Source organism: Acomys minous, assembly GCF_964271855.1.
Source record: "Acomys minous genome assembly, chromosome: 7".
In the NCBI taxonomy this organism is placed as follows: domain Eukaryota; kingdom Metazoa; phylum Chordata; class Mammalia; order Rodentia; family Muridae; genus Acomys; species Acomys minous.
The window spans coordinates 103,177,056-103,203,305 of record NC_140488.1 but is presented as its reverse complement, the minus strand read 5'-3'; the positions used below and the strand labels follow the sequence as shown (position 1 = coordinate 103,203,305).

Here is a 26,250-nt window from a genome sequence, read left to right as displayed (position 1 = left end):
GATTTGGAAACATAATAATAAACTTTGCTAGCCGACTCAATTATTATCTAGTAGCGGTAGTATCTTTCTCAACATTTTGGGTACATTTCAGAGAATTTGCATTAGCTTGTTCTGCTTTTTTGGGTGATGGTCAAATATTTAATTTATTGAAAACCAAGAATTCTATCAGTGTAGTGACAGTTCTTGGCTTACCTTGAAATAATAGGTTACTGACAGCCCCTGCTTTGTCAACTAATCGCAAAGTAAGTAATACTAGCTCAGTTTGATACCCTAGCAAGCAGCCTAAGGGGGAAAAATCCTTCTTAATGATTTCCTAATATAAGTCTTGTATCTCTACAGATGCTGTTATTTACTCATATACGGCTGGCCCATGGTTTTTCTAATCACAGGAAGCGATTACAAGCTGTTCAGGCAAGACTGCATGCAATATCTATATTAGGTAAGAAAACGCTAGTTATCCTCTCCTAATGAGGCTTTTTGAACTTGAGTTCTAATGAATGTCATCTGTCTTTATTGTTATGAGGCTTTATTAAGGGCAACTTATATTATAAAATTATCTGCATTCCCAGGGATTCCTGTAGTCATTCATCATTCTTGAGCTTTTTTATGTACCAGGAAAAAGAAATTTTTTTGTTGTTTTTTTGAGACAGGGTTTCTCTCTGTCCTTGACTGTCCTGGACTCATATTGTAGACCAGGCTGGCCTCGAACTCACAGTCATCCGTCTGCCTCTGCCTCCACCCCCTGAGCGCTGGGATTAAAGGCATGAAAAAGAATCTTGATGGCTATGTCACACGCATAGCATCATCTTTTAAAAATTTGCTGGTTCCTACCCATTGTCTTGATAGTTCCTGTTTTAGTTCTGTCATCCTTTCAGAGGGGCAAGTTTGGAGTCTGAAGATAATTACGTAGTTAATACTTTGTGCTTTACTGTGGTAAAGTAGATTAGAATTCACAGGGCTCTACAAGGCCATTTTCATGTAAGCATGTAATATACTTTGATTGTGTAATCTCCATTATAGCTGACTGCCTTCCTTTTTGCCAGAATTGTTTCCCAGACAGTTTCACTTCTTCTATTTTGTCATTAGTGTATAAGTGATTTTATGTATCTAAAGTCAGACCTCTGTCTTGAGTTTCATCCATTTTCCTGACATAATTTCATCTTCATGTGGAAATCACAGGGTTATTTTTTTTGTTATGTTTTGCTTTTTTGTATTTGCTTTTGTTTTCAAGACAGGCTATTTTCTATGTAGCCATGATTGCCTTGAATCTCTATAGATCAGGCTAGCTGGCCTCAAACTCAGAGATCCGCCTTCCTCTGCCTCCCAAGTGCTGGGATTAAAGGTGCATGCTATCAATGTCAGGCGAAAATCACAGGTTTTAAAGGCTCTCACCATAGTTCCGAAGATTATATAGCCACATATTGTATTCTCTCAGCCAACTTCAGTACTTTATATTTGGACAATATTTATAGGCTTTTCTAAGAATTGAAAGAAACCCTGGAAATCAGCCTGTCACATGCTAAGAACTCTTTTTTTTTTTTTTTTTTTTTAATTTTTGGTTTTTCGAGACAGTGTTTCTCTGTGTAGCCTTGGCTGTCCTGGACTCATTTTGTAGATGAGGCTGGCCTCGAACTCACAGCGATCCACCTGTCTCTGCCTCCCAAGTGCTGGAATTAAAGGTGTGAGCCACCATGCCCAGCCTCATGCTAGAACTCTTAAAGCTGAGCTCTTTGTCATGAAATCTTTTCTCTTGTATTTGTGTCCATACTTAGTATAACTTAAGGTATTCTAATGATTATCCAATGTTTATTAAAAACGTTTTGTACTCACATCTCAGCCATTTTTTTTTTACTTTCAGAGTGTGTGTCCAGTATTATCTCAGTGTATAATTGAGGATTTTATACATTTTTCTTGAAAACGGTCACACTATGCAACCCTGGGTGTCCTAGAACTCACAGAGATCTACCTGCCTCTGCCTCCTGAGTCCTCGGTTTTAAGAAAGGTGCTACTTTGCCTGGCTAAATTATTTACATTCTTAACTTTTAGTAGAGTCACACAAGCTTTTCACTTAGTCTACAATAGTCCACAAATACTTTGTTATAAAGAGCATTTATGAGCTGGGTGGTGGAGGCAGGCATAGCCCGGTCTGGTCTACAAAGTGAGTCCAGAACAGAGAAACTCTGTCTCCAAAAACAAAAACAAAACAACAACAACTACATATATAAGCATTTATGTTGAAAACCAAGTAAGCTAAAATAATTAAGTCTGTACTTACATCTAAGGCATAGTTAAAGTACTATGAAGTAGTGATGTTAGAAAAATGAAGTCTTGCTAGGCAGTGGTTGCACATGCCTTTAATCCCAGCACTTGGGAGCCAGAGGAAGGTGGCTCCTTGTGAGTTGGAGGCCAGCTTGGTCTACAGTGCATGTCCAGGACAGCCAAGGCTACACTGAGAAACCCTGTCTCGAAAAACAAAACAACCACAGAAAAAGAAAAACGAAGTCTTTGTTGTCTTTTCTTACAAAACTTTCCCAAAAGTCTCCTCAAGGCTACTGATAATTTTAGTAGGGAAATAGGTAGGTTTCTAGATCTTACCACAGTCTGTCATAATTTAGTGATTCTTTTACCCTTTCATGTTGATTGGAAGGTGTATTATCTAATGGTGGCTTAATAACTACATTTTTGTCAAAGGCTTTGGTTCTCTTTTGCAGTCTATTCCAATGCCTTGCAAGAGTCAGCAAACAGTATCTTGTATAATGGGTTGATAGAGGAGTTGGTAGATGTCCTTCAAATCACAGACAAGCAGCTTATGGTAAGTGTGCATTAATATCTACATACCAAGTTTTATACATATCTGCCGTTTGCTTTTCCTAAGGACTCTGAAAATAACCCAGAAGGGAAACTCGGTCCTTATAGTCTTTCTCTTTCGATATTAAACTGTCAAAATAATGACTCTCATACTTGCCTTGTTAATCTCCCCTGACTTCTATCTCCTCAAGCAGCTTTAGTAAAATTACTTATATTTTGATTTTGAGATGAGTTCCTGGTTCAGTTTTCCATTTTCTTTTTACACTGCTTACTCTGCACTTGTAGGAAATTAAAGCTGCTTCTTTACGAACATTAACATCAATTGTGCATTTGGAGAGAACTCCCAAGCTCAGTAGTATTATTGACTGCACGGGAACTGCCTCCTACCATGGATTTTTGCCTGTGCTTGTGCGGAACTGCATTCAGGCTATGATTGGTAGGTTTGTGTGGTAATTATTTATTCCTAGGAACAATAGGATCGTGAACTTTTTCATTGTTTAACAATGTCATAGCTTAATACCGAATTTTGAACTTATTCTTTCTATCCTTATCCCAACTTCTTATATAGATCCTTCCATGGACCCATACCCACATCAGTTTGCCACTGCTCTCTTCTCCTTTTTGTACCACCTGGCCAGCTATGATGCTGGTGGTGAAGCCTTGGTCTCCTGTGGAATGATGGAAGCCTTACTAAAGGTAATCTACGTTTCTAATATAATTGAGGGAGAACAAACTAAGTACAGGGCTTGAATGTTTTCCATTAAATAGGTAGCATAGAAAGCTTATAGTTATAGTTGGTGTTCTAGTTACCATATTATCTGATACATATCTATTGTCAACAGTAAGATATTTTTGTAATCTAGCATATTTTGCATGTCTGCACAGCCTTGGGAAAGAGTGGTACATGTTAGTGTTATGGTAGGTATGACTATAAAACGTGTATATAAGGATGCTTAGTTTTGCTTTAATTGTAATAGGGTTTAGTTTGGTTTGGTTGTTTTAAGGAAATGGTTCTTGCTATCTATTGCTGTCTTGCTTTAACATTAGCAATTTTATTTACTCCTATTAATTAATTGTTGTCCATGTGGCCTCAGAGGTGGTGAGTCCATTCCTTTAAATCATAGCACTATTATTTGATAAAGCACAAAACATAAGGCATATGTCCTCTTTCTTCCCCTTTCTTACTATGCTTTCTCACAGGCACTCCAGTACTCCTTTTTTGCAAAGGAGAATATATATATTTGGTTTTTCGAGACAAAGTTCCTCTGTGTAGTCTTGACTGTCCTGTACTCACTTTGTAGACCAGGTTGGCCTGTAGTTCAAAGAAATTTCCCTCCCTTTGCTTCCCGAGTGCTGGGATTACAGGTGTGTACCACTATGCAAGGCTAGGAATATAATTTATCATAGCTCTCTGTGTTTGCCTCTCTTCTTTGCAGGTCATAAAATTTCTTGGTGATGAACAAGACCAGATAACGTTTGTCACCAGAGCTGTCAGAGTGGTTGACCTTATCACCAACTTGGACATGGCAGCTTTTCAGTCTCATAGTGGTCTTTCTATCTTCATCTACAGACTTGAGGTATTACTGTCTTATGAATCACTTTGCATAGACTGCTTTGAATTACAGTGAGTTTTGATTCTTTGAATTACAGTGAGTTCTGAGTTTAGGAATTTGCCCAACCATCCTAAGTAGGCATCGTATCATGCTTAAGTTTATGTTAACTGAGTTTATAACCTGCTTGATAATTCTCTAATTACAAATTTTCAATACCTGACATGTATAGGATTTTCTTAATATTTTTCCCTTGATTATAGCATGAAGTAGATTTGTGTCGAAAAGAATGTCCATTTGTGATCAAGCCAAAGATCCAGAGACCTAGTACCACTCAAGAAGGAGAAGAAATGGAAACTGATATGGATGGTAATTACCAAGTTATTAAGTCAGTATTTTGTGTGTGAGATTTTTCTTTATCCTACCCCAATTTTTAGTTAAGCCTCTTAATTAAAGAGGTACACAGGTTGCCAGGTATATTTTCTGTATTTCTTTTTATATAGGTGATAAATTCTTTGGAGTAGTCGGGAGGTAAAGCAGATCCGCTAAAGTCAGTCTGCAAATCACTTAATAATCTATGTTTTTTAATGTTGGTTCATTGTCTTATTCACACCACTAAAACATAATAAGCTCTCTGGAGTCAAAAATACTGTCTATTTTGCTTCTTGTCATGTATCCTGGGTGTTTAATATATGCTCAATGAATTACATGTGGATGATAAACTCTTGAATGGGACCATGTCTGGATGTTTTAAGAAAAGATGGAAGACAACGTGGTTTAGGGATATTTTAAGTGATAAAATCAGAAATACAAAGCCAGATTTTTCAAGTTTGTTGTGTGTATTTTTTTCCACTTTCAACTCTCTCTTAATATATACTACATAATAGAATAAAAAAGAAAAACTGGTCTTCTAAACAGCTTTCTTAGAATTTGTAGTAGTCTTGTCTTTGCTCAGTTTCTCTTTTCAGTTTTATTGGGAACAAGCTGACATTTAAGTTTACAGGTGAGATCCCAAGTGTTGAGTAAAATGTGTTATCTATTAATTAACTTCTGATAAATAATAGTTGACATCCATTGTAAGTCAGTAATTGTCAAAATTTAATAAGTAGAACGATAAGTGTTTGGCAGAGATTCTGAAACCATCTGAAATGCTTGGTTCAATAAGTTTTCAATTGTAGACCAGGAAACCAGTATTTAAACTAATCTAAATGACTGTGCTCTATTTGTAAAGAATTACATATTCAATGCAGGGAAGATTGCATATTTTGGGAGGTTGTGCTTGCTTTTTGTATAAATAGGTACATACATGTATAAAAATAAGTTGAAAAACAGCTGTTTTGAAAAGGAAACTCTAAAGGGGGTCTTAACTATACTCCATGAAATGTAGAGAATAAGTGCTTGCTTTTACACCTTTAAAACTATTTTCTTCAAGGGTATAAAGAAAACGTTAACTCTCACTCCTAACCCTTCACCGTAGCTACTAGTTTTATGTAGATCTTCCTGCCCTTGTTATCTCCTTTTCATATTCACATATTTTTAGAACCGAAAGATGAGAGTATAAACATGCTTCACTTGCATTGTTCATACTATGTATCAGACATCCTTCCCTATGAACATTAGTGCTTTTTATATTTGTTAATTAACCTCCTTTATTAGGTCTACTTACTACCTACCACCTACCAATAATATACAGAGTTGCATGTTTTACATCATTCATCTCACCTCAGTGGCAGAATTTTTCTCGGAAGTCTTTCTTTTCTTAGTACTTTTTATTCTAATTAGTTTCTTTATCATAACTTGTACTTTAGTTGCAGATGTAACTATGGAAAGCAGTCCAGGCTCGTCCATATCTATGGAGCACCGGCTGGATGTTGAATTAAGGGCATCAAGTTCCAACAGCAGCACTAGCATCTCTGGCCCTGGCCCGGGCCCTGGCCCAGGCCCTGGCCCTGGCCCTGGTCCTGGCCCTGGCCCTGGTCCTGGCCCTGGCCTTGGCCCTGGCCCTGGACCCCGTCCTGGTGCGTAGACATAGATACACAGTCTTTCACAGTGACCGACTTACTAAAGTAGTGAAGAAAGAGCTTTAGGAGGCACTTACTGGTACAGGTTATCTTATAAGGACATATCTTGTAACATTTTATGGTCTTCTCACAGTTCACACATTATCAAAGGCAGATAATATGCAAACGAGGAACTGAGTGAAGCTTGAAGTATTTTACAATACTTTCTTTCCCTCCCTTTTTTATTTTTTTATTTTAGGTTTCTAATTTTAATACTGGTCTTATGCCATTCTTGGCCATTTATTTTTCCACTTTCAAAGTACTTTCTCCAATGTCCAGAGATCTCACTTTAAATGTCTGTTAGTTGTGCTTTAGTAGTTATAGACGGGTCTCTTAATATGTGTTTCATGTGCCTATTCACTGACCTTACCGTGAACCCAGTATGACTTTTGTCTTTCTCCTGTGCCAGGAGTCCAGTGTATTCCTCAACGAGCAGCACTTCTCAAGTCCATGTTGAATTTCCTCAAGAAGGCCATTCAAGACCCTGCTTTCTCAGATGGCATACGGCATGGTATTTTGATTCTGTATACTGTTCTGAGAGTACTTGATTATCCAGATCGTTCTGTTTCATGGTCTCTGTTCAGTTCTGTTCTGTTCAGATCTACCCTATTATCATCTCTGCATATCTTTTCTTATTCTGACCCACTGTTAAAAGATTATTGGACGCACAAAATAAAAAGACATGTCAAATAGGCCACTAGATTGAAATCAGTGCAGAGTTGTAACATATTGCTACCCCTAACCCTTGATTTTCATGCCTCTGCCAGACTGATCACAGTCTTTGTACATATTTCTTTTAGTGATGGATGGTTCTCTACCTACCTCTCTGAAACACATCATTAGCAATGCAGAATACTATGGCCCATCTCTCTTCCTCCTAGGTAAGTAGAATTGAAAATTCTAGGCTGAATGTGCCGGCATGCAACTATAATCTTAGCTCTTGCAGGCAAAAGGCAAGCAGATCTCTGAGGTCAAGGGTAGCCTGCTATACATATAAGCTTTTAGATCTCGTGAAAGCTGGATCGTAGCTCAGCACTAGAGTGTTTACTTGACTTGTACAAAGCCCTGATTGTCATCCTACTCTGGCGTCACAAAAGCAAATTGCAACTATACTTAGAATTCCATCAAGGTATTTGGTGAAAGATGTAGAAATGGAGATTCTTTGAATCCAGTGGAATAAGTTTTTTTTGTTTGTTTGTTTGTTTTTTGTTTTTTGAGACAGGGTCTCTCTGTGTAGCCTTGGCTGTCCTGGACTTGCATTGTAGATCAGGCTGTCCTCGAACTCACAGCAACCACCTGCCTCTGCCTCCTGAGTGCTGGGATTAAAGGTGTGTGCCATCATGCCCAGCTTTATTTCTGTTTTTAAAAGATGTATGCCACCATAGCTCACCCTTTTCCTTTTTGAAGATTTATTTATTTTATGTATATGAGAGCTCTATCTGCATGTACACCTGCATGCCAGAAGAGGGCATGCGCCACCACCACCCGGCAGAATAAGCATTTTAAAACACAGTTTGTGCAGACTAGAGATTTCCAGCTATTATTACTTTGCCAGTGAGACAATTGTGAAAGAATCTTTACATTTCTATCCTATGATCTTGGGAAGTTTGTTTGTTTTGTTGATTTTTTTCAGGATAATTCTATATAGTTTTGTTACCTACAAATAATCTTTCTTACTGCACAAAGATCTCTGATGCAGCAGTTGAATATAAGGTAGGAGATGGCAGAGGGAAGTCAATGTGGATGTGAGACCCTTTTTTGGAGTGTTTTAATAACGAGGTTTATTGTTTTGGTTTGCACATGTTTTTAGTTAGTTAGGTAGTAATTTCATGCTGAAACCCACCAAATAATGTGTTTGATAGTTCTTACCCAGTCCCCAACCCTAGGTTCTTGTTCTTCACTCTTTGACTTTTTGAGACAAGGTTTCTCAGTGTAACTTTTGGTTGGCCTGGAACTTTCTCTGTAGTCCAGGGTGCATCAGACTTAGAGATCTGCCTGATTCTGCTTCCTGAATGTTACTAAAGGTATTGCTGTAGCCACCACCCAGCTTTGGTCTTTATTTTTAATCCTCACTGTTGTTTCTCCACTATTAACCCAGCTTTGATTTCCTACCATAATGCCCATGACGTTATGTCTGTTTCCTGTCTAATGTCGGTGTCATCATGATTAATGGCCTGCTGAACCTGATGAAATCGACAATCTATTTAAACATTGAATTTTAAGACTAGGTTGTATAAGTGGATGCCTATGGCATGGTACCTGTTACCACTGCTGAACATTCTGTACTCTGGTGTATTATATACATATTGTCTGTCAAGTCAAAGAAAGTAGATGTGAGTAGTGAGCTGTCAAACAACAGCAAACCAGAGCTGATTGGACCCTGGAGTTACAATGATTAATTAGTATGTTGTACATTGTTGGTTGTATACCATGAAAGATACAGAGCCTGTGTGTTGAAAATCCTGTGCTAGCCCCCAAATCTTGATGTGGTTTTCTTCTTTTGAAATACTATGAGCTGATGGAAGGTCAGTATCTTTAGGTTCACAAAAGGTTGAGAATACTTTTATTTTTTGAGCTGAGATTTCCTATCTCAAGCTGGGTTTAAACTGGCTATGCTTGTAGCACAGGTTGATACTGGCTTTTTAATTCTTTTGAGTCTACTTCTTGAGTACATTAGGATTATAGGCATGCGTTACTAGGACTCTCTCCTTGTGGTGGGTAGATTACGAACTACCATCATGTTACTGGAAACTGATTTAAGATTTATTTATTAGGGTTTTTCAAGACAGGGTTTTAAAAAAAGGATTTCCAATTTTTAAAAAAACAGTTTACTTCTTTTGTTTTTTTGCGACAGGGTTTCTCTGTGTAGCCTTGGCTGTCATGGGCTCACTTTGTAAATTCTCAGAGGCTCCTATTTGGGTATGACCAACAACATGCAGAACTTATTGGCATTTAGTCTAAAATTTAATAGCCTAAGGTCTATGGTGATTACAAAGGAAGTCTCAGTGAGCCAGTGGAACCAAGAGAAAGGACAGTATGAATTTTGTGAATTGGAAAGCAAGAGCAGTCAGTTAAGGCATAGTTGCTTAAATATAGGTGGTAATCTCTTAAGGAGGGATTGTATAACCTATATTACAAAAGTTAGTGATTTAAAAGCAAATGTGTACTGAATCTGGGGTGCTCAGGCAGTACATGTCCTTGTTGCCAACAACAAAACCTTGGTTCTGCATATGCATCATGCGCTGTATGTCATCACATCATTTCCGAGAGACACCTTGGCTCAGATTTTATTGTGTTTAGAGTTTGTTTGTTTGTTTGTTTGTTTGTTTTTAACAAAACAATGGCCTAAAAGCACAGTGGATTAATTAAGTCAAAAACATCCTTAATATTTTTCTACCATCATTTCTCAACTTACAGATGTCAAGCTGGTATGTGTTTTGTTTGGATTGTGTTAGATTTTGTAAATTGATGCTTGAGGCTGGGCATAGTGGATCTTGCTATAATTCTGTACTTGGGAAGTCATCCTAGACTATATGAGACCCCATGCCCAAAAGACAACAAATACAATTACTCTTATTAGTTGTAGTTTCAAGTTTTAATAAAAATACATGTTAAATTAATTTTTAATTGGGATTAGGCCAGAATTTCCAACAACTCCTAAAATGGTCCTAAACATATTTAGGACATTTTATACTTTTGGGAATCAGCCTTCTTAACAAAAGATCAAATGATCTATCAATCCTGGAAAATGTTAAAAATGTTCTATGTCCTGTGTCAACTGTTTAGTTAAGATTGAATTTGGTTCATAAAAATAAATATAATTCAAAAACGTTTCTCAGAACCTTTAGTCAGTCAAAAATTCCAAATGTGGGGTTGGAGAGATTAGAGTTAAGGGCACTTACTGCTTTGGGCAGAGTTCTGTTCCCAACTCACAGGTCAGGTTTACTACTATCTAAAAGTCCGGCTCAAGTGGATTTAACACCTACACAAATGCACACAATAAAAATAAATCTTAAAAATTCAAATGCTGCTGAGAGCTGTTGATCCCAAGTAATTGGATCCCAAGTAGTTGTCACTTATCTGCCATTTCACTACTATTGATGGCAAATATGAACTGTTCCATCACAAATGAAAACTTGATTTCGTTTAAGATTCAATATTACCGCACACAGGTTTGTTCTTAGATGGTTTAGAGACAGTGTTTATATCCCTTTTTGTCAAAAATGTAAAATATCTGATAGTCTTCTTGAGTATACATTTCTAAATATTATGGATGTTAATGTGATCCGATTAGTATGTATTTTTATGTGTATTAATATGTACATTTTGAGGTTCTGTTTCTAATTTAAATTCACTAAATATTCCTTTAAAACACTATCCACATTCATGAGTTACATTTCCATTTACTTTGCCCCAGAAACCCTGCATCCTAAGTTCTTGTGCTTAGTCAGACAAGATCTGTGAAGAGTATCTTACTTAGAGATAATAATTTTCATAGAAAGGAATGATTTATATGCACAGTGGCACATATTTGATAGGATACTGTGCATCCGTTCAAAAACAATGGCTATGGTGATGGCAAAACTGCTTGAATTACATGTGAAAATAGCAAATTACATAATAACTATATAAAGACGTGCTGATAAAATGTCTAAATGGATAATCACTAAAACACTTCATGTTTATTGGACCATTCTTGGTATCCTGCTGTAATATGGTTCATAATAAGCACATGATTTTAAATTGTTAAACATTTAATGTTGTTTTTTTAAGTTTATTTGCTTTAAATGCCCATGAAGAGTCTCAGTTTCCTATGTTTTTCTCAACTTTGATTTTAGCTACTGAAGTGGTGACTGTGTTTGTATTTCAAGAGCCATCACTGCTATCCTCACTCCAGGACAATGGGCTGACAGATGTCATGCTGCATGCACTGCTCATCAAAGATGTAAGTTTATTTTATCACTCTTTTATAAAGACTATCTCATATGTATCCCTTCCCTCAGATACATGTACAAGCAGTTTTTTGTGTGGAAAAAAATTATCTTTTCTTCTATGCATTGTTGAATCCAATTGTGACCTGTTTTTTAAAACTCTCTTCTAGCTGGGCGTGGTGGCACACGCCTTTAATCCGAGTCCGAGGCAGGCGGATCTCTGTGAGTTCGAGGCCAGCCTGGTCTACAAAGCGAGTCTAGGACAGCTAAGGCTACACAGAGAAACCCTGTCTTGAAAAAAACCAATTAAAAAAAATCTCTTCTATTGTTCCTGTGACATCCCTAGCTATATTTCCCCTGCATATGTACCTGACCTTTTTTGAGTTGCATTCAAAATCCTCTTTGTCTTCTTTAGGTTCCTGCTACAAGGGAAGTCCTTGGTTCCCTCCCAAATGTATTCAGTGCACTTTGCTTGAATGCCCGAGGTCTTCAGTCTTTTGTACAATGTCAGCCATTTGAACGTTTGTTCAAAGTTCTTCTGTCTCCTGATTACCTCCCAGCCATGCGGAGGAGGAGGAGTTCCGATCCCCTTGGTGAGTTGCTACTATTTATTTCATAATGGAAATTTGGTTTTGACAAGGAAAGTTTTCCTTGACTGCACATCGTTTCTCTGGCTAGGTATGCTCAGCTTAACGGAAATTATCACCATATATTCTATTATTACAGGTAGGAAGGAATACTTCTTCCTTAGCCTCTCTCTCTTCATAGTATTTCCATGCTTTTAAATAAAAAGTTTACTGTCTTGATATTTGTTAAAAAAAAAAAAACAGGTATAGGGATCAGTGATATATTTTCACATCCACCATGTAGTCTATAAAAGTGAAAAATGAGTCTGTTGTGAATAGATGTTCTCATTTTCTCTAAAATAGTCATAGATAATTAGATTTTCTTCTTGTATTTTAGTCTAGGTTAGTTATGAGCAAGAGTTAGAGAAATACTATAGTTTACAAAAGTGTACTTATTTGGGAGGTTGATTCAAGGTAATGACTTGAGTCGGGACACTTGAATGGAGCTTGGGCAACATAGTGATGGGACAACAAAGCAAACCAACCTTCAGTCCCTACCCCTCACTTCCATCTCATAAATAAATGTGTTTTATACTTTTTTTCCACCATTCTCTTCATGACCATTCTTTATAGAGACAGCCAAAGGGTTATTATATTTCTTTTTTACTCATTTCTGTAAGACTAGCTCAGACCTTGACAGTGGAGATTGCTAGACTGATCTTTTTCTCATGAATGATTTGGAAGAATAAGGCTTATGTGAGTTCATTCAAGAGTGTGTGGTGTTAGAAAATCACAACAAGCAGCTCAGTTTCTTCTTTCCATCTTATGTTGGTATAAACAGTTATGGGCTTTATATATATTTCAGTCTAAAGTATTTTTTATTTTAAGGGGATACTGCATCCAACTTGGGAAGTGCTGTTGATGAGCTCATGAGACATCAACCCACCCTCAAAACAGATGCAACAACTGCCATTATCAAGGTAGGGATTAATAATGGCTATGAGTTCCATAAAGTGGTCTGGCTTTTTTTTAGGAGGATATTATATCTACCTAGTTTCTAAACTGTGCTTTGAGCCAGCTCCTTTGCAAAACCAAAATGTAAAAACAGTTAAGTCTTAAGGCAAAGACATTTATGTTGAATCCAGCCTTTTCTGAATCAACATAGTTTCTCTGTTTAGTATCAACTTCTGTATAACAAGTACATAAAGGTTCAGCTTCTATTTGCATGAGCATCCTTGCTAGCTACTTATTTTCTTGGCTTTCCCCCCTCCATCATTTGCTAGCCATGTCAGTGAATTATTGGTGTTGGTAAATTAGAACAGGGATGTTACCTTGAAAGATTTAAACTTTTACATAGCTTCTGTTCTCTTGTTTGTAAAATTGGAGTTAATGAGAACATTTCAGCAATGTATTATTAATACATATATTTATTACACATAGAAAGTCTTCACACAATGTTAGTAATTCCTTCACTACAAATAAGTAATCATTTGTTCTCTGTCTCTTTAGTTACTTGAGGAAATCTGTAATCTTGGAAGAGATCCAAAATATATCTGTCAGAAGCCTTCCATCCAGAAAGCAGATGGTACTGCTAGTGCTCCCCCTCCAAGGTCTAATCATGCTGCAGAAGAAGCCTCTAGTGAAGATGAGGAGGAAGAGGAAGTACAGGCCATGCAGAGCTTTAATTCTGCCCAGCAGAATGAAACCGAACCTAATCAGCAGTAAGTGTTTATATGGCAGATTCTCCTAATTTATGATGTCACTTAACTTAATATCACAACAATTTCATTTATAAGTCTGGTGTGGTGATGTGGCTGTGATGCAAGCCTCTAATTCTGGCCCTCCGGAGGCAGAGGCAGGCCACTCTTTGTGACTTGCAAGCCAGCCAGCGCTACACAGAGGCAACTCAGTTCTGGTGGGGAGTAGCGGCGCACTTATTTGTGATCAGTGGGACGGAGCTTCAAAACTTGTTCAAGCAAAGCAGCTACATTGCTACTGAGGAACAACCTCCAATGTCACTTCAGTCTATAAAGAAGTAAAAAGTACATTAGATCATTTTAAGGATCCTTCTGGCCTTTATGTGCTTTTTCTTGCCTTGTTCCTATGTAGTGTAATGGTACTGTGGTATAATAGCATTGGTTGCCTTAGAAAATTGTTTTTCTTAAAATTTTAGTTTATGATATTAAATGAGAATTCAATATGCCAAGTGATAGACTTCCCCCTTTCTTGTTTGATTCAAGTGCATATGAAACAGAATTGAAAAGCAATTATCTCTAGATGGTATTTATATATGTAATATATGTTCTTTTGATGTGTAGATTTTTTCAAAAAGGCATGAATGTTTCAGCTGTGAATATGTAGTTTTGATCTATAGTATTAAACCAGGAACAACTGATATAAAGATTTGATGGAACTCGATAGCAGTGCACTTGCTGGTGTCAATAATTTTAGGGGGGAGGAATTGCTTAAATCTGTTTGCTTGAGAAAGCAAACCTATCTCTCCCAGTGCAATTTTCAGTCTACATTAAAACCATGCTTCTATAAAAGGGAATACAAGTTTCAGTGTTTCCTTCCAACATACCTTGATTGCCACAACCATTCAAGGTTGAATTGCTTTTCATGTCTATAAATGAGAAAGAGTAGTTGAATGTAGAAAATGATTGATAGTGATTTTAAATCAAGGTGTATGTTTCAATCTATATATAACATCTTTACCTGGTTGGACGTCTTACATTATCTTAGGCCTAGAACCTGGTGTGATGGCGCACACCTTTAATCCTAGCACTCAGGGAGGCAGAAGCAAGGCCAACCTTGTTGCTCTAAGTCCAGGGCAGCCAAGGCTACACAGAAAAACTCTGTCTCGGAAAACCAAAACAAAGCAAAAAACCAATTATCTTAGGTCTACTATACTCAAAATTCAAACTGTTGTTAGAGTAGATAAACAGCGCTCATTTCTTCACAGTATTTTCCTTACTTGAGATATTAATATTATATCAGTATCCAAATTTTTTCCCCATTCCAGAATATCATCCAACAGGGAAAGTAAGCTTAGGTTCTTCTCCCAACAATTGTGTATGCTAATTCTTTCCTGTAGCAATCCATATAAATTCCTATTTAATTGGGTGGTTACTCTGTGTTTGTTTAATAGAACAATCAAAGAGCTTTAGATTAAGTACCTATTACTCTTTCTCTAAAACTCTTTATCTGCCTCATTTCCAGTTTGAATATTCTTCAGTGTACTTACTTACACATTTTTATTTCCTTGCCTCTATCCATCTTCCCGTACACATACATACATATACAGATGAAATTTTCATGTGTGTACATACACACACACACACACACACACACACACACACACACACACACGCACGCACGCACACACACGCACACACACACCCCAATATAATGTTCATATGGTAAACTGCAGTTTTTATTTTCTGCTTTTTCTATCTCAAAGTACAGCTACTGATCTTATATATGTTGTGTGTGAAACGTTTACATATGCAAGAATACCCTGTAAATAGAAAGATCATGCAAATGTAAACCTAATGTACAGTTCTTGTATTTAGTTTTACTTAATGTGTTTTGAGGATTCATCCATGTTATCAACATGTCTCATTAGTCACTGCTATTCTTTCTTGAGCAATAATCTGTTATCTAATTACAGTTACATTTATTTAGTTCTCCTGTTAATGTTTTTAGCGGGCTAAGTTGGTGCTTTTTTTTTTTCTTTTTTAAGACAATGGCTTTTGGATGATTCTGATAAAAAGTTTTGTGTTGGAAATCTGGAATAAGAATGCTTAGGTGCTATACTCTATCATATTATTAGGTTATTAATCTACATCCTGAAACTGCAGTCCATCTATGCATATAAGGATAACCTGGAATTATGTGCACTGTCTTCATAATCAATATCTTCCTTCTTCAACTTCCTAAATAACTGGGGATTGTGAGTATGTATTGGTACATTCGACAGCTATAAATATTTTTGAAACAAATCTTCCAATCCCTCCAAAGAGGCTTTCTGATTCTTACAGGTTTTCAGGATATAGTGGGATATTCTACCACATGTCTTAGGTGCGGACTAATAGAGTCCATGGTTAAAAAGTTGTCTTGGTCCATGTAAGTCTGTGTGGCCTTTGTAACTAAATAAGCAATTGTTTGTTAGAGTTGAGAGTTTGTTGCCTGAAGTGTGACAACCCACTGAGCCTGCCTCTTTGTCAGAGGCAGTCTTTTCAAGAGCTAAGAAATTTTGACTTGGGCAGAGGAAAATTTGACTGATAAATTGATCCATTTAATAAAAGAATACAGATTTTTCTTGTTCAGAGATGTGGCTGCTCAACTAAGATGAAATATAGAGTAGCCATTCTTGGGACTATCTTGTGGGTAGGGGTTTGGAGATAACTGATCTTTTCAGTATTCTTTTAAAAGGCTAAAGAGGTAGTAGAAAAGAACAAAAGCTAGTATTTGAATGAGTTTGTTCCTGGAGTTTATTAAGAACAATGCTGTTCATTTGCCTTTGCCATTTTTTTTCTCCAACTTGAGCAATGAAGGGGCCACCTGGGTTTCATTTCATTATATCACCTAGGTTCTTCATCAACATATTTGACATCTTCAAAGAGGCAAGAATCTACTTGAATTCTACACTTGCTAGTTATAGATTCTTTCCAAGGAGGTGAGGCTGAGTTGAGAAAGATAGTCAAGTAATGGAATGCTGCAGTTCTTCTAAGGAGGAACATTTATGGCCATGGGAAGGGTTTTAGTCTTTCTGTGAAATCTTTTTAATCCTTACTTACAGATTTCCTCCCTTTGGAGGCTCTTGTAACTCTTGAAGTACTTCTTTTCTCAGAGAGCTATAAATATTTAGTCTCATGTTGAAAACCATACAACAGAGTCCCTCATTGTGGGAATTGGCTATGCTAGTTTACTATTGTTTCTTGTGGCTGTTGTTCACAATAAATGATAGTTCTTAGAAAGAACTAAAAATTAAAATTTACAATGTAAGGTCTGTAAAGTGGCTTACCAGATTTCACAGATTGTGAGTTATCTCAATGTCTATAATTTCTGGGGATGGTGTAGCCATTTGAAGTTCACCACAGGGACAACATTGCTATCTTTCTTTGCCCAGAAGGCTCTGACAAAGTACTCTTCCTAATTTCATCAACATTTTCTAGAATGGAATGAAGAGGTGTAAGCTGCCACACAAGCTATTCTTTCTGCTCCAGCCTAGAGAGTAGAGTACATCTTTCACTACCTAGCTCCAGTCTCTAGTGTGAATTTTTTTATTAAAACCACGAAGTAAGGAAAATATGAAAGTAATCCAATTTAGTTCTTTCTGTTAATAAAGGTCAAAAAGTAAACAAACAAGATTTCCCTTTTTGTGTACAAATTTCTTTCCCCATGGGGCTAGGAAAATAGCTCACCTTGCTGCTCTATTTCAGTTTCCAGCATCTATTTTGAGTGGTTGGGTGAGCCAATGCCTCTTGGCTCCTCTAGTTACCTGTATTCTCATGTCTATACCCACACATATACATAATTCATAAAAACAAGATTTTTTTTTGCAAGTTTTCTCTTTCGTTTATTTAGTGTGCATGTATGCAGGCTCAAACACACATGTGGAAGGTCAGAGGACAAATTTCATGAGTTGTCCTGCTTTCCTGGATTCTGAGGATTGAACTTAGATTGTAAGGCTTGCATGGTGAGTGTCTTTACCTGTTGTGCCATATCACCAGCCCTTCTCTAAGCTTTTTTATTGAGGATGTTTATAATATCTTTAACCAGCAGGGCCACAGGTGCCACGCGTATTTAATCCCAGCCCTCAGTGAGGCATAAGCAGGTGGATTGCTGTTGAGTTCAAGGCCAGCCTGGTCTATAAAGTGGGTCTAGGACAACCAAGGTTACACAGAGAAACCCTGTGTCAGGGGGAAAAAGCTGAAAAAAAATATCCATAGCCACAAACCTTAGCCTTGGATGTTTCATTACTAAACCTATTCATAAAGCCTCTCTGTTCTCCTCATCTTCAGTTTCCTACCAAATGTTTTCTTGGCAAGCAAAATTTTATTTATGTTTTTTCTTGCTCAAGGATGAGAAACTTTTTTTTTAACCAACTTTTCTCTCAAAGACAACTAATTGCTTCCTTTGTTCTTCCTCTGCCACTTCTTGCTCAGAATTATTCCAAGGACCATTTCATCATCATATGCTCTATTTTCTACTTACGTTCCCTTTTTTTCAAGAGTCTATCTTTGAGGTATACTTTCTTTTCATGTCAGTACACTATGGTTGTTTCCCGCTGTCATTTCCTTACAAAAGACAATTTGAAGATGGTTTTTCTAAATCTATAACCTCATTTGTCATCCAGTGTTGAAGTGTTTCAAAAAGCAAACAATAAAAGCAAAACCACCAAACTTGATTAGGAACTGTTATCCTAAAAATACAAATTTATAGGAAAGGGAGCCTTGAGAACTGACTTGAGCTTTGACTGTTCCTGTGGATTCGTCATTCTAAAGCATTTTACATCAAAAAATTACAAGTCCTCTTCTTCCTAAGCTCTAAATCTAACATAATATGGCTATGTGCTGGGCATGGTGGTGCACACCTTTAATCCCAGCACCCAGGGATGCAGAGGCAGGTGAGTCTCTGAGTTCCAGGACAGCCAAGGATACATAGAGAATGTAACTATGTTTTATGTTTGCTTCTTTACCTGGTCCTTTTCAGTAAGAAAATATTTGGTCTTTTAATTGAATTTAATTTTAAATATTTTCATGATGAATTCATCTAACAGTAGTTTGTCTTAGGATAATGACATTTTTAATACATATATAATAAATGCTACACTTTAAAGCCTTGGGTTTTCATTATTGATTTCAGCTCTTTTTTTAATGTTCCTGTCTTCAAAGCCTTAAGATTCATATGCTAAGGGCTAAGAGTATGACTTAGAACAAGGGCTAGACTTGCACTTTGTTTTCTTTTCACTGTTGGTGTGAATTTCTGTGTAACTGACTCTTTTTCTCCTTAACAGGGTTGTTGGTACAGAGGAACGTATTCCGATCCCCCTCATGGATTACATCCTTAATGTGGTAAGATTCATTGTATAGAAATGCGCTTTTCAGGAACTTGTACAAGGCTGTTGGAGTACAGTTGTTTAAAGTAAAGAGGGGAAGATGTGCAAAACTGGAAATACTTTGTTCTTCCCCCATTTGCAATAAACTTATTCTCAAATTTTCCCGTTAACAGTTATTCTTGTACATTTGAATTTTAACAATATTTGGGTGTGTTAAACCAATATTATGTCTGAATTTGTCCAACATACTCTTCCCCCACCTCCATTTTACTAATTCAGAGTGTGGCTCAGAGCAAGTCATTTAGCTTTTCAATTTATTTGATTTTTTTTTTTTTTTTTTTTTGGAGTGGTGGAAAAAGTGGAAGCCATACTTCCTTATTTTCTGGATGATTATTTACCAATTTTTTATCCTTGTTAGTTGAAGTTGTGGTATTACAGAAAATGCAGATTTCACTATAAACTGTTCTTGTTCCTGATGCCAAACTGACCTTTTATTGTCAAGTGTCAATAGCTAACTTGTTAAAAAAAAAACCTTTTCATTACCTAGATGAAATTTGTGGAATCTATTCTGAGCAACAATACAACAGATGACCACTGTCAAGAATTTGTAAATCAGAAAGGACTCTTACCTTTGGTTACCATTTTGGGTCTTCCCAATCTGCCCATTGACTTTCCCACATCTGCTGCCTGTCAGGCTGTTGCAGGTGTCTGCAAATCCATATTGGTAAGACACATCTAGCCAAATATTTTACATCTATGTATGTATTTTCATTGTGTTCTCCCTTACCTATAGTTAAAAATTGATACATTTGTGTCTGTTCTACTTAATCTGTTTTATACTATTTTTCATAGAAAAATTATTTTTCTGCATTTTCGTGTAGTTATGCCATTTCATGAGTGAAAGTATATTTTCAAGAAATCTTTCTAGCTTTATTCATACTTTGTTATGGTAACGTTTTGGTTGTAGTATGCTCATTCATTTTGCAGTGTATTTTCCTTTTCCCAAAGCTTTATTAGTCATGAATTGATATGTAATTTATTGCTCAAATTTTGAAAACCAAAACACCTTTATTTCTAAAGTCTTTGATTTAGCAAGCTACTTGTTTCTCCCCTGTTGCATCTTGGCAATTATCATCCTACTTTCTCAACTTGAGGTACTTAACTCTAGGCACTTTATGTAATATCATTGTACAGTGTATGATTTTGTTATGGTGATATTAGTGTTTATCAGGTGTGTCAGTTTAATCAGTTTTCTAAGGCTAAGTGGTTTATATATATATACACATACATATATATATTCATTCATTCCATCATTTTATGCATTCCTCTGTCACTGGACATATAGGTTGCTTATTATTATTATTATTATTATTATTATTATTATTATTATTATTATTATTATTATTATTATTATTATTATTATTCCTCTGATGAATACTGTTGTAAACTTGAGTGTATAAATAGCTCTTTAAGATTTGCCTTTTGATTCTTTTGGATATGTATTTTGAAGTGAAATAGCTCAATCAAATGATAATTCCATTTTTTGTGTGTCTGCTTGAAAGCCTTCAAGCTACTTTTCCAAGGTGCATTTTCCATTTCTAGTAGCTGCATATAAGGATTGTTAATTTTACCATCTCCATACCAGAATAATAATAGTCATGCTTGGGAATATTAAGTAGTATTTCATTTTCATTTTGACTTGCATTTGGTGTTATTAAGCATAGCTTTTATTCCATTGTGTACTTGGGTTATTGTCTGTGTGCATCTTTTGCTATTGTATTTTCGTGTCCTTTATTCTATATTGAATCGAATTAAGGTGTTTTGCTGTTGATTGTAGAATATCTCTGTATATATTGGATATCACCCTCTTTTTTCAGATACATCACTTACAAATATCCTCATTCTGTGGGTTGCCTTTTTACTTTGTTGATAGTGCCTTTCACATACTAAAGGTTTTGATGTTGTTTTTGTTGTCAATTGTTTTCTGTGTGTTTGGTGTTGATCCAAGAAATTTCAGATAATTTTATTACTATACTTTAATAGAAGAATTATATGTTTTCAATTCTTAGGTCTTGATACATTTGGAGAGACCCAGAAGGTTCAACTTTATTTTAATGTGTATACATACCACATTTCCAGCAAAATCATTTATTGAAAAGACTGCTCTTTTATTAAACCATGCCCTATCATTCTTTTTAAACATGATTTAACTATAAAATGTAAAATTTTCTTTCTGGGCTTTATTCTTTCCCATTGGTTGTCCAGTATCACAATTTTCATTAGTATTAACTTTGTAATAAGTTTGGAAACCAGGAAGTGTGAGAACTTCAAATTCAGTTGTGCTCCTGTACTCCCAAGATTGTTTTGGCTTTGAGCCCCTTGAAAAGTTGTATTTGAATTATGAGGGAAAATTTATATCTGCCTCCAACCCAGCATAAGAAAGATTGGAATTTTGATAATAATTAACAATAAAGCTCCTCTGTCAGCTGTTTTGTCCAGTGATAAGTAATTTCTAGAAACTGCAATTTAATGTTTTATTTTGTTTCACTCTTTGCAGGTGTAAAGTGCTTTCATAGGAGAACAAGGGGAAAGGACTGATCTAACTACCCCACCTCTAAGATGCTCTGTGAGGAGGGATAGATTTATTTCAAGCCATAGGAAGGCAAATAATTTCTAGCTTTGCGTAACAAGTGGTAATCTTTAATTGCCAGATTTTTCTTTCCTAATTTGAAAAGAAATGTAATATTTGGGTTGACTGTTAAAATAATTTGCCTTCCTGATGCAAATCTCAGAGTTATCGCTCTTGTTTTGTAGAGAAGACAGCATTATAGCCATGAAAGTACTTCATGACCTGAAAATATAATTTATTTATTAATAGTTTGACTAGTCTATAGCTTTTGTTATACTTGCTTTCTCCTTTATTTCCTTCTGTTTCATTTGTACTGCTAGATAATGTATACAACAGAATAACATTGTATGAGGCGAGGGTTGAGGTTCACATGCTATCTCAGCCTCCCTACTCATCAATGTTTAATTGTATTTTACTAAAATATCAATTTACTCCTTAGAAATAAATTGAAAACATTGAAATATGAAACATTTTCAAGATTTGGAAATTTGCCTAACATTGCTCCTGTCTAAGCAAAATTTAAAACTAACCTCTTATACAGCAGTACAGCAGGCAGTACTGTTTGACATTTACATGGCTTTAAGCATGACTGGCTCATCAAGTCTGAAAGTAGTCTATTACACAAAGGTAGTGAAATATATCATTCTTGACTTTATATTTTGGCGTTACCACTTATAAACTGAGAGACAACTGAAATTTGGGAGAGCTCAAGTAATAGTCACCTTCACTGTGAATGTTAACATAATGTATATGTTTCATTACATAGTGGCACATGCATTATTCTTGTTTCAGACCCTTTCACATGAACCCAAAGTTCTTCAAGAAGGTCTCCTTCAGTTAGACTCTATCCTTTCCTCCTTGGAGCCTTTACACCGGCCCATTGAGTCCCCCGGGGGCTCTGTGTTACTGCGAGAACTGGCATGCGCAGGCAATGTTGCTGATGCCACCCTCTCAGCTCAGGCCACACCTCTGTTGCATGCGCTCACTGCTGCCCATGCCTACATCATGATGTTTGTTCACACTTGCAGAGTTGGACAGGTAAGAATGATGTTGGAGCCGTGTTTTCAATTTAAAGCCAATAAAATGCCAAGGGCTTATATACACTTGCTAGGTTACTGTGGTTAGGAATTAATCTACGTGGAATAGCCGCTGAAAGATGGCCTCATTTAGCATTTAGAGTTTTTGGACAGTGTATCTGGTGGTTGATGTTGAGCTCATGCTTGCTTGCTTTTGTTTGTTTATTTGGTTATTTATCTGTTTGTTTGTTTATTTATTTTGGTTTTTGAAGCTACGGTTTCTCTGTGTAATAGCCCTGGCTGTCCTGGAACTTGCTCTATAGACCAGGCTGGCCTCGAACTCACAGAGATCTACCAGTCTCTGCCTCCCCAGTGCTGGGATTAAAGGCATGCACCACCACACCTGGTGGGTAGGCTTATGCTTTAAATTACTATGTAATTTAACTCTTTCTCTCAGTTTTTATTTTTTTTAACATTTCTTTATTATGTATACAATGTTCTGCCTGCATGTTTGCCTGCCAGCCAGAAGAGGGCACCAGACTTCATGATCATTGTGAGCCACCCTCTGGTGCTGGGAATTGAACTCAACCTCTGAAAGAGTAGACAGTGCTCTTAACTTCTGAGCCATCTCTCTAGCTCTTAGTTTTTGTTCTTATTAGCAGTTGTGTGGCAATATAGGTTATCATATGAATGGAACTTTAACAACCATGTTGTTATTATTACTAATATTAATCATCTATAACAAAGGTTCAATTTGTTTTTGAGGGCAAAATTAATTTGGTGTCCATTTCATCTTACAACTATCCTTTTTTAATAGCAAATATGTAGCTCATTTCTTTACATTTACTTAGTTTTTTGTTTATTGTTCTGTGTACTTGATATCAAGACGGGTTTTGAACATGCTATAGTGCACATGAGGAGGTCAAAGGACAACTAACTCTACTAAGTCCATTCTCTCCTTTTACCTTTATATTGGTTCTAAGTATCACACTCAGGTTACAAGGATTTCATGGCAATCATCTTTTATATCTGAGCCACCTTGAAACCTTTACAACTATTCTATATACATGTTCATGTAGATCAAACAGTCCGGGTGGTAAAAATATTTCACCACAAACATTTAAGTTAATAGTTAGCAACAAAAAGGTGTGTCAAATGCTATATTGTCTACAATCTGTGATCTTTCTTGTTTCATAAAGAAAATGGTAGTGGGAGACTGGGAAGATGACTCACTTGCAAAATGCCTGCCATGTAAATCTGAGGACCTGAGTTTTAGGCCCCAGAAATTACATATAAATGTCTAGAAACTGGACACATGCTTGTGATCTCAGCACTGTGAAAACAGACTGGTAGTTTTCCTGGGGCTTGTTGGCTAGCTAAAAAAGGTCAAATCTACAAACTCTAGGTCAGGAGAAAACCCTGTCCAAAAAATAAGGTTATTAGCCCCTTTTCTGGACTCCACAGACAGAGGTACCCATGCACACATGGTAAAAGGAAGTAAGTAGCTTGCCACTGTGTGTGTGTGTTCATCACTTACCACTTTCTGCCTTTGGGCAAGAGTCCATTTTCTACCAGCTCACTATGTAGCCCAGACATTGCTTGACATCATTATCATCTCCTGCCTCCAAAAGTACTGGGGTTATAGGCATGTGATACCATACCAAATAGAAAAATAGCAGCTTAACATCTTTCTAAAATAACGAAAAGTTGATATTTTAAAAATAGAATTGTTTAGATACTGTCTCACATTTGAAAATGCTTCTTTGGTTGCAGAGTGAAATTCGTTCCATCTCTGTAAACCAGTGGGGTTCTCAGTTGGGTTTGAGTGTTCTGAGCAAGCTAAGCCAGTTATACTGTTCTCTGGTGTGGGAAAGCACTGTCCTCCTCTCTCTGTGTACCCCTAACAGGTAAGAAGAATGATTGTTTCTCTTAATATCTCTCGGCTTTACTATCAGACAAAATTTTTAAAAACTTGTAAGATTTCTTTAAACGGGGGATTGGGAGGGGGACAAGGTTTTATAAAAAGGTCCAGTGTTTTTTTTTTCTTCCCACTTTAAAGTTTAGGGACTAAAAATGACAAATAATAACATCTTGCACATGTTTAATTTGAATTCCCAGAGGTGGACATATTAATATTAGCATAGCGCAAATATTTTTTTTGTTGCTGTCTCAGGATATTTTTTATGCCATTTAGGATAACTTAACTGCTCTGAGAGGTATTGGCCAAGCAAGTCAAAGGCCATGTAGAATTTTACTATAATAGTGCTTTGTTTGGTTTGTTTATTTATTTACTATTCTCTTGTTGTAGCTTACCGTCTGGATGTGAATTTGGCCAAGCAGACATGCAGAAACTTGTTCCAAAGGATGAGAAGGCAGGTACGACCCAGGGCGGAAAAAGATCAGGTAACTCTAAGAAACTAAAATCTTAAGTCATTACTTTTTAAGTTCTGTCCCTGATGACTTCAGGGGCTCTTTGTCATCTTTAATCTTCAGTTTTCATCATTTTACTGATTTTTAATTAATAAATTTAGATATTTTTGCCATTTCTTCTATAAAACCATACACATTATAATAAATTAGTTTAACAGCTGAACATGCATAACAGCTGAACATGCATTGCTGCTACCACATAACACACAACATTTGCGAGGTATCTCCCTGACCTTTCCCTGGGGTTATTTAAGAATGTCCTAGCTTAAAAAATGATAAACATACCTATTTTTCTTAAATGCCAAGAGTTGACTTGGTTTCTAATGTGTTATTTTGAGAAATGAAAGTCTGCATGTAATTTTCTGTAAATACAAGACTGAGTCCTAAAAATTATTCTATCAAAAAGCATGCTAATAATTTCATGTATGATGTCTCAATTTTAAGTATAAATTCTCTGTAACCTGTTGGGAAAGGCATTTTTTTCTCAATTTTATGAATAACTATTGATCATACTGGATTAAATGATTTGTTCATTGAAAACTTTTACCTATTTAAAGTAAGCATATCTATCTTATATATTAAGAACTTATTGGTTATTATGGGGAGTGGAAAGACTCAAGTACTATTTCAAATTTTATTCTAAGGTTAAAAGTTACTGAGAATTGAGGATAAAAGTAAAATTGTCAAAGAATTGCTTCTCCCAACAATTTACAGATTTATTCTTGTTTTGGTGTGTCCGTAGACTTGGAGACACCCCCACACCCCCACTTTGTTAGTCTTTACATATTCAGTGCCCCATTTCTAGCAGTTTGGCTAAGAAAGAAGCTACAGTTTCTTAAAACCATCCAAGAGAAAAATTAGTAAATTCATAAAACTGTTACTGAGATTAAGAATATATAGACAAAGCCAGGCAATCCTAGCAATAGTGAGGTACAGGCAGGAGGATCAGCTGTTCAAGATTACCTATGATTGCATACTAATGAGTTTGTAATCAGCATGAAAACTTGTCTTCCAAGAGGAGGTGTGACCTAGAGAGACTGCTTCATGGTTATGAATACTTTGTGTGCCATGTGCCATTGTGAGAACCCAAATTTGGATCTCAGCACACAAACAATAAGTGTGTTATTGTAGGCATGCCTGCAACTTCAATTTCAAGTGGAACAGGTTGGAGATTAGAGGATTGTTGGGGGCTTGCTG

At 36.4% G+C, this 26,250-nt stretch overlaps 1 protein-coding gene across 22 annotated transcripts in view; it reads left to right on the top strand.

Annotated features, from left to right (window-relative positions):
- HUWE1 (HECT, UBA and WWE domain containing E3 ubiquitin protein ligase 1) overlaps nucleotides 1–26,250 on the top strand; it is a 128,984-nt gene that overhangs the window by 42,295 nt on the left and 60,439 nt on the right. For 19 of the 22 annotated variants that reach the window (XM_084789992.1, XM_084789995.1, XM_084790000.1 and 16 more), the window contains 18 exons: nucleotides 340–439; nucleotides 2,712–2,812; nucleotides 3,094–3,244; nucleotides 3,377–3,504; nucleotides 4,245–4,385; nucleotides 4,622–4,727; nucleotides 6,167–6,376; nucleotides 6,828–6,929; nucleotides 7,219–7,299; nucleotides 11,257–11,363; nucleotides 11,765–11,942; nucleotides 12,804–12,895; nucleotides 13,425–13,636; nucleotides 18,937–18,994; nucleotides 19,526–19,702; nucleotides 22,400–22,645; nucleotides 24,397–24,530; nucleotides 24,932–25,026. In XM_084789992.1, coding sequence (XP_084646118.1) covers nucleotides 340–439; nucleotides 2,712–2,812; nucleotides 3,094–3,244; nucleotides 3,377–3,504; nucleotides 4,245–4,385; nucleotides 4,622–4,727; nucleotides 6,167–6,376; nucleotides 6,828–6,929; nucleotides 7,219–7,299; nucleotides 11,257–11,363; nucleotides 11,765–11,942; nucleotides 12,804–12,895; nucleotides 13,425–13,636; nucleotides 18,937–18,994; nucleotides 19,526–19,702; nucleotides 22,400–22,645; nucleotides 24,397–24,530; nucleotides 24,932–25,026 — 2,419 coding nt within the window. The remainder of the gene's footprint in view (nucleotides 1–339; nucleotides 440–2,711; nucleotides 2,813–3,093; nucleotides 3,245–3,376; nucleotides 3,505–4,244; nucleotides 4,386–4,621; nucleotides 4,728–6,166; nucleotides 6,377–6,827; nucleotides 6,930–7,218; nucleotides 7,300–11,256; nucleotides 11,364–11,764; nucleotides 11,943–12,803; nucleotides 12,896–13,424; nucleotides 13,637–18,936; nucleotides 18,995–19,525; nucleotides 19,703–22,399; nucleotides 22,646–24,396; nucleotides 24,531–24,931; nucleotides 25,027–26,250) is intronic. The other 3 variants (XM_084789985.1, XM_084789983.1, XM_084789993.1) reach the window with 3 other exon arrangements.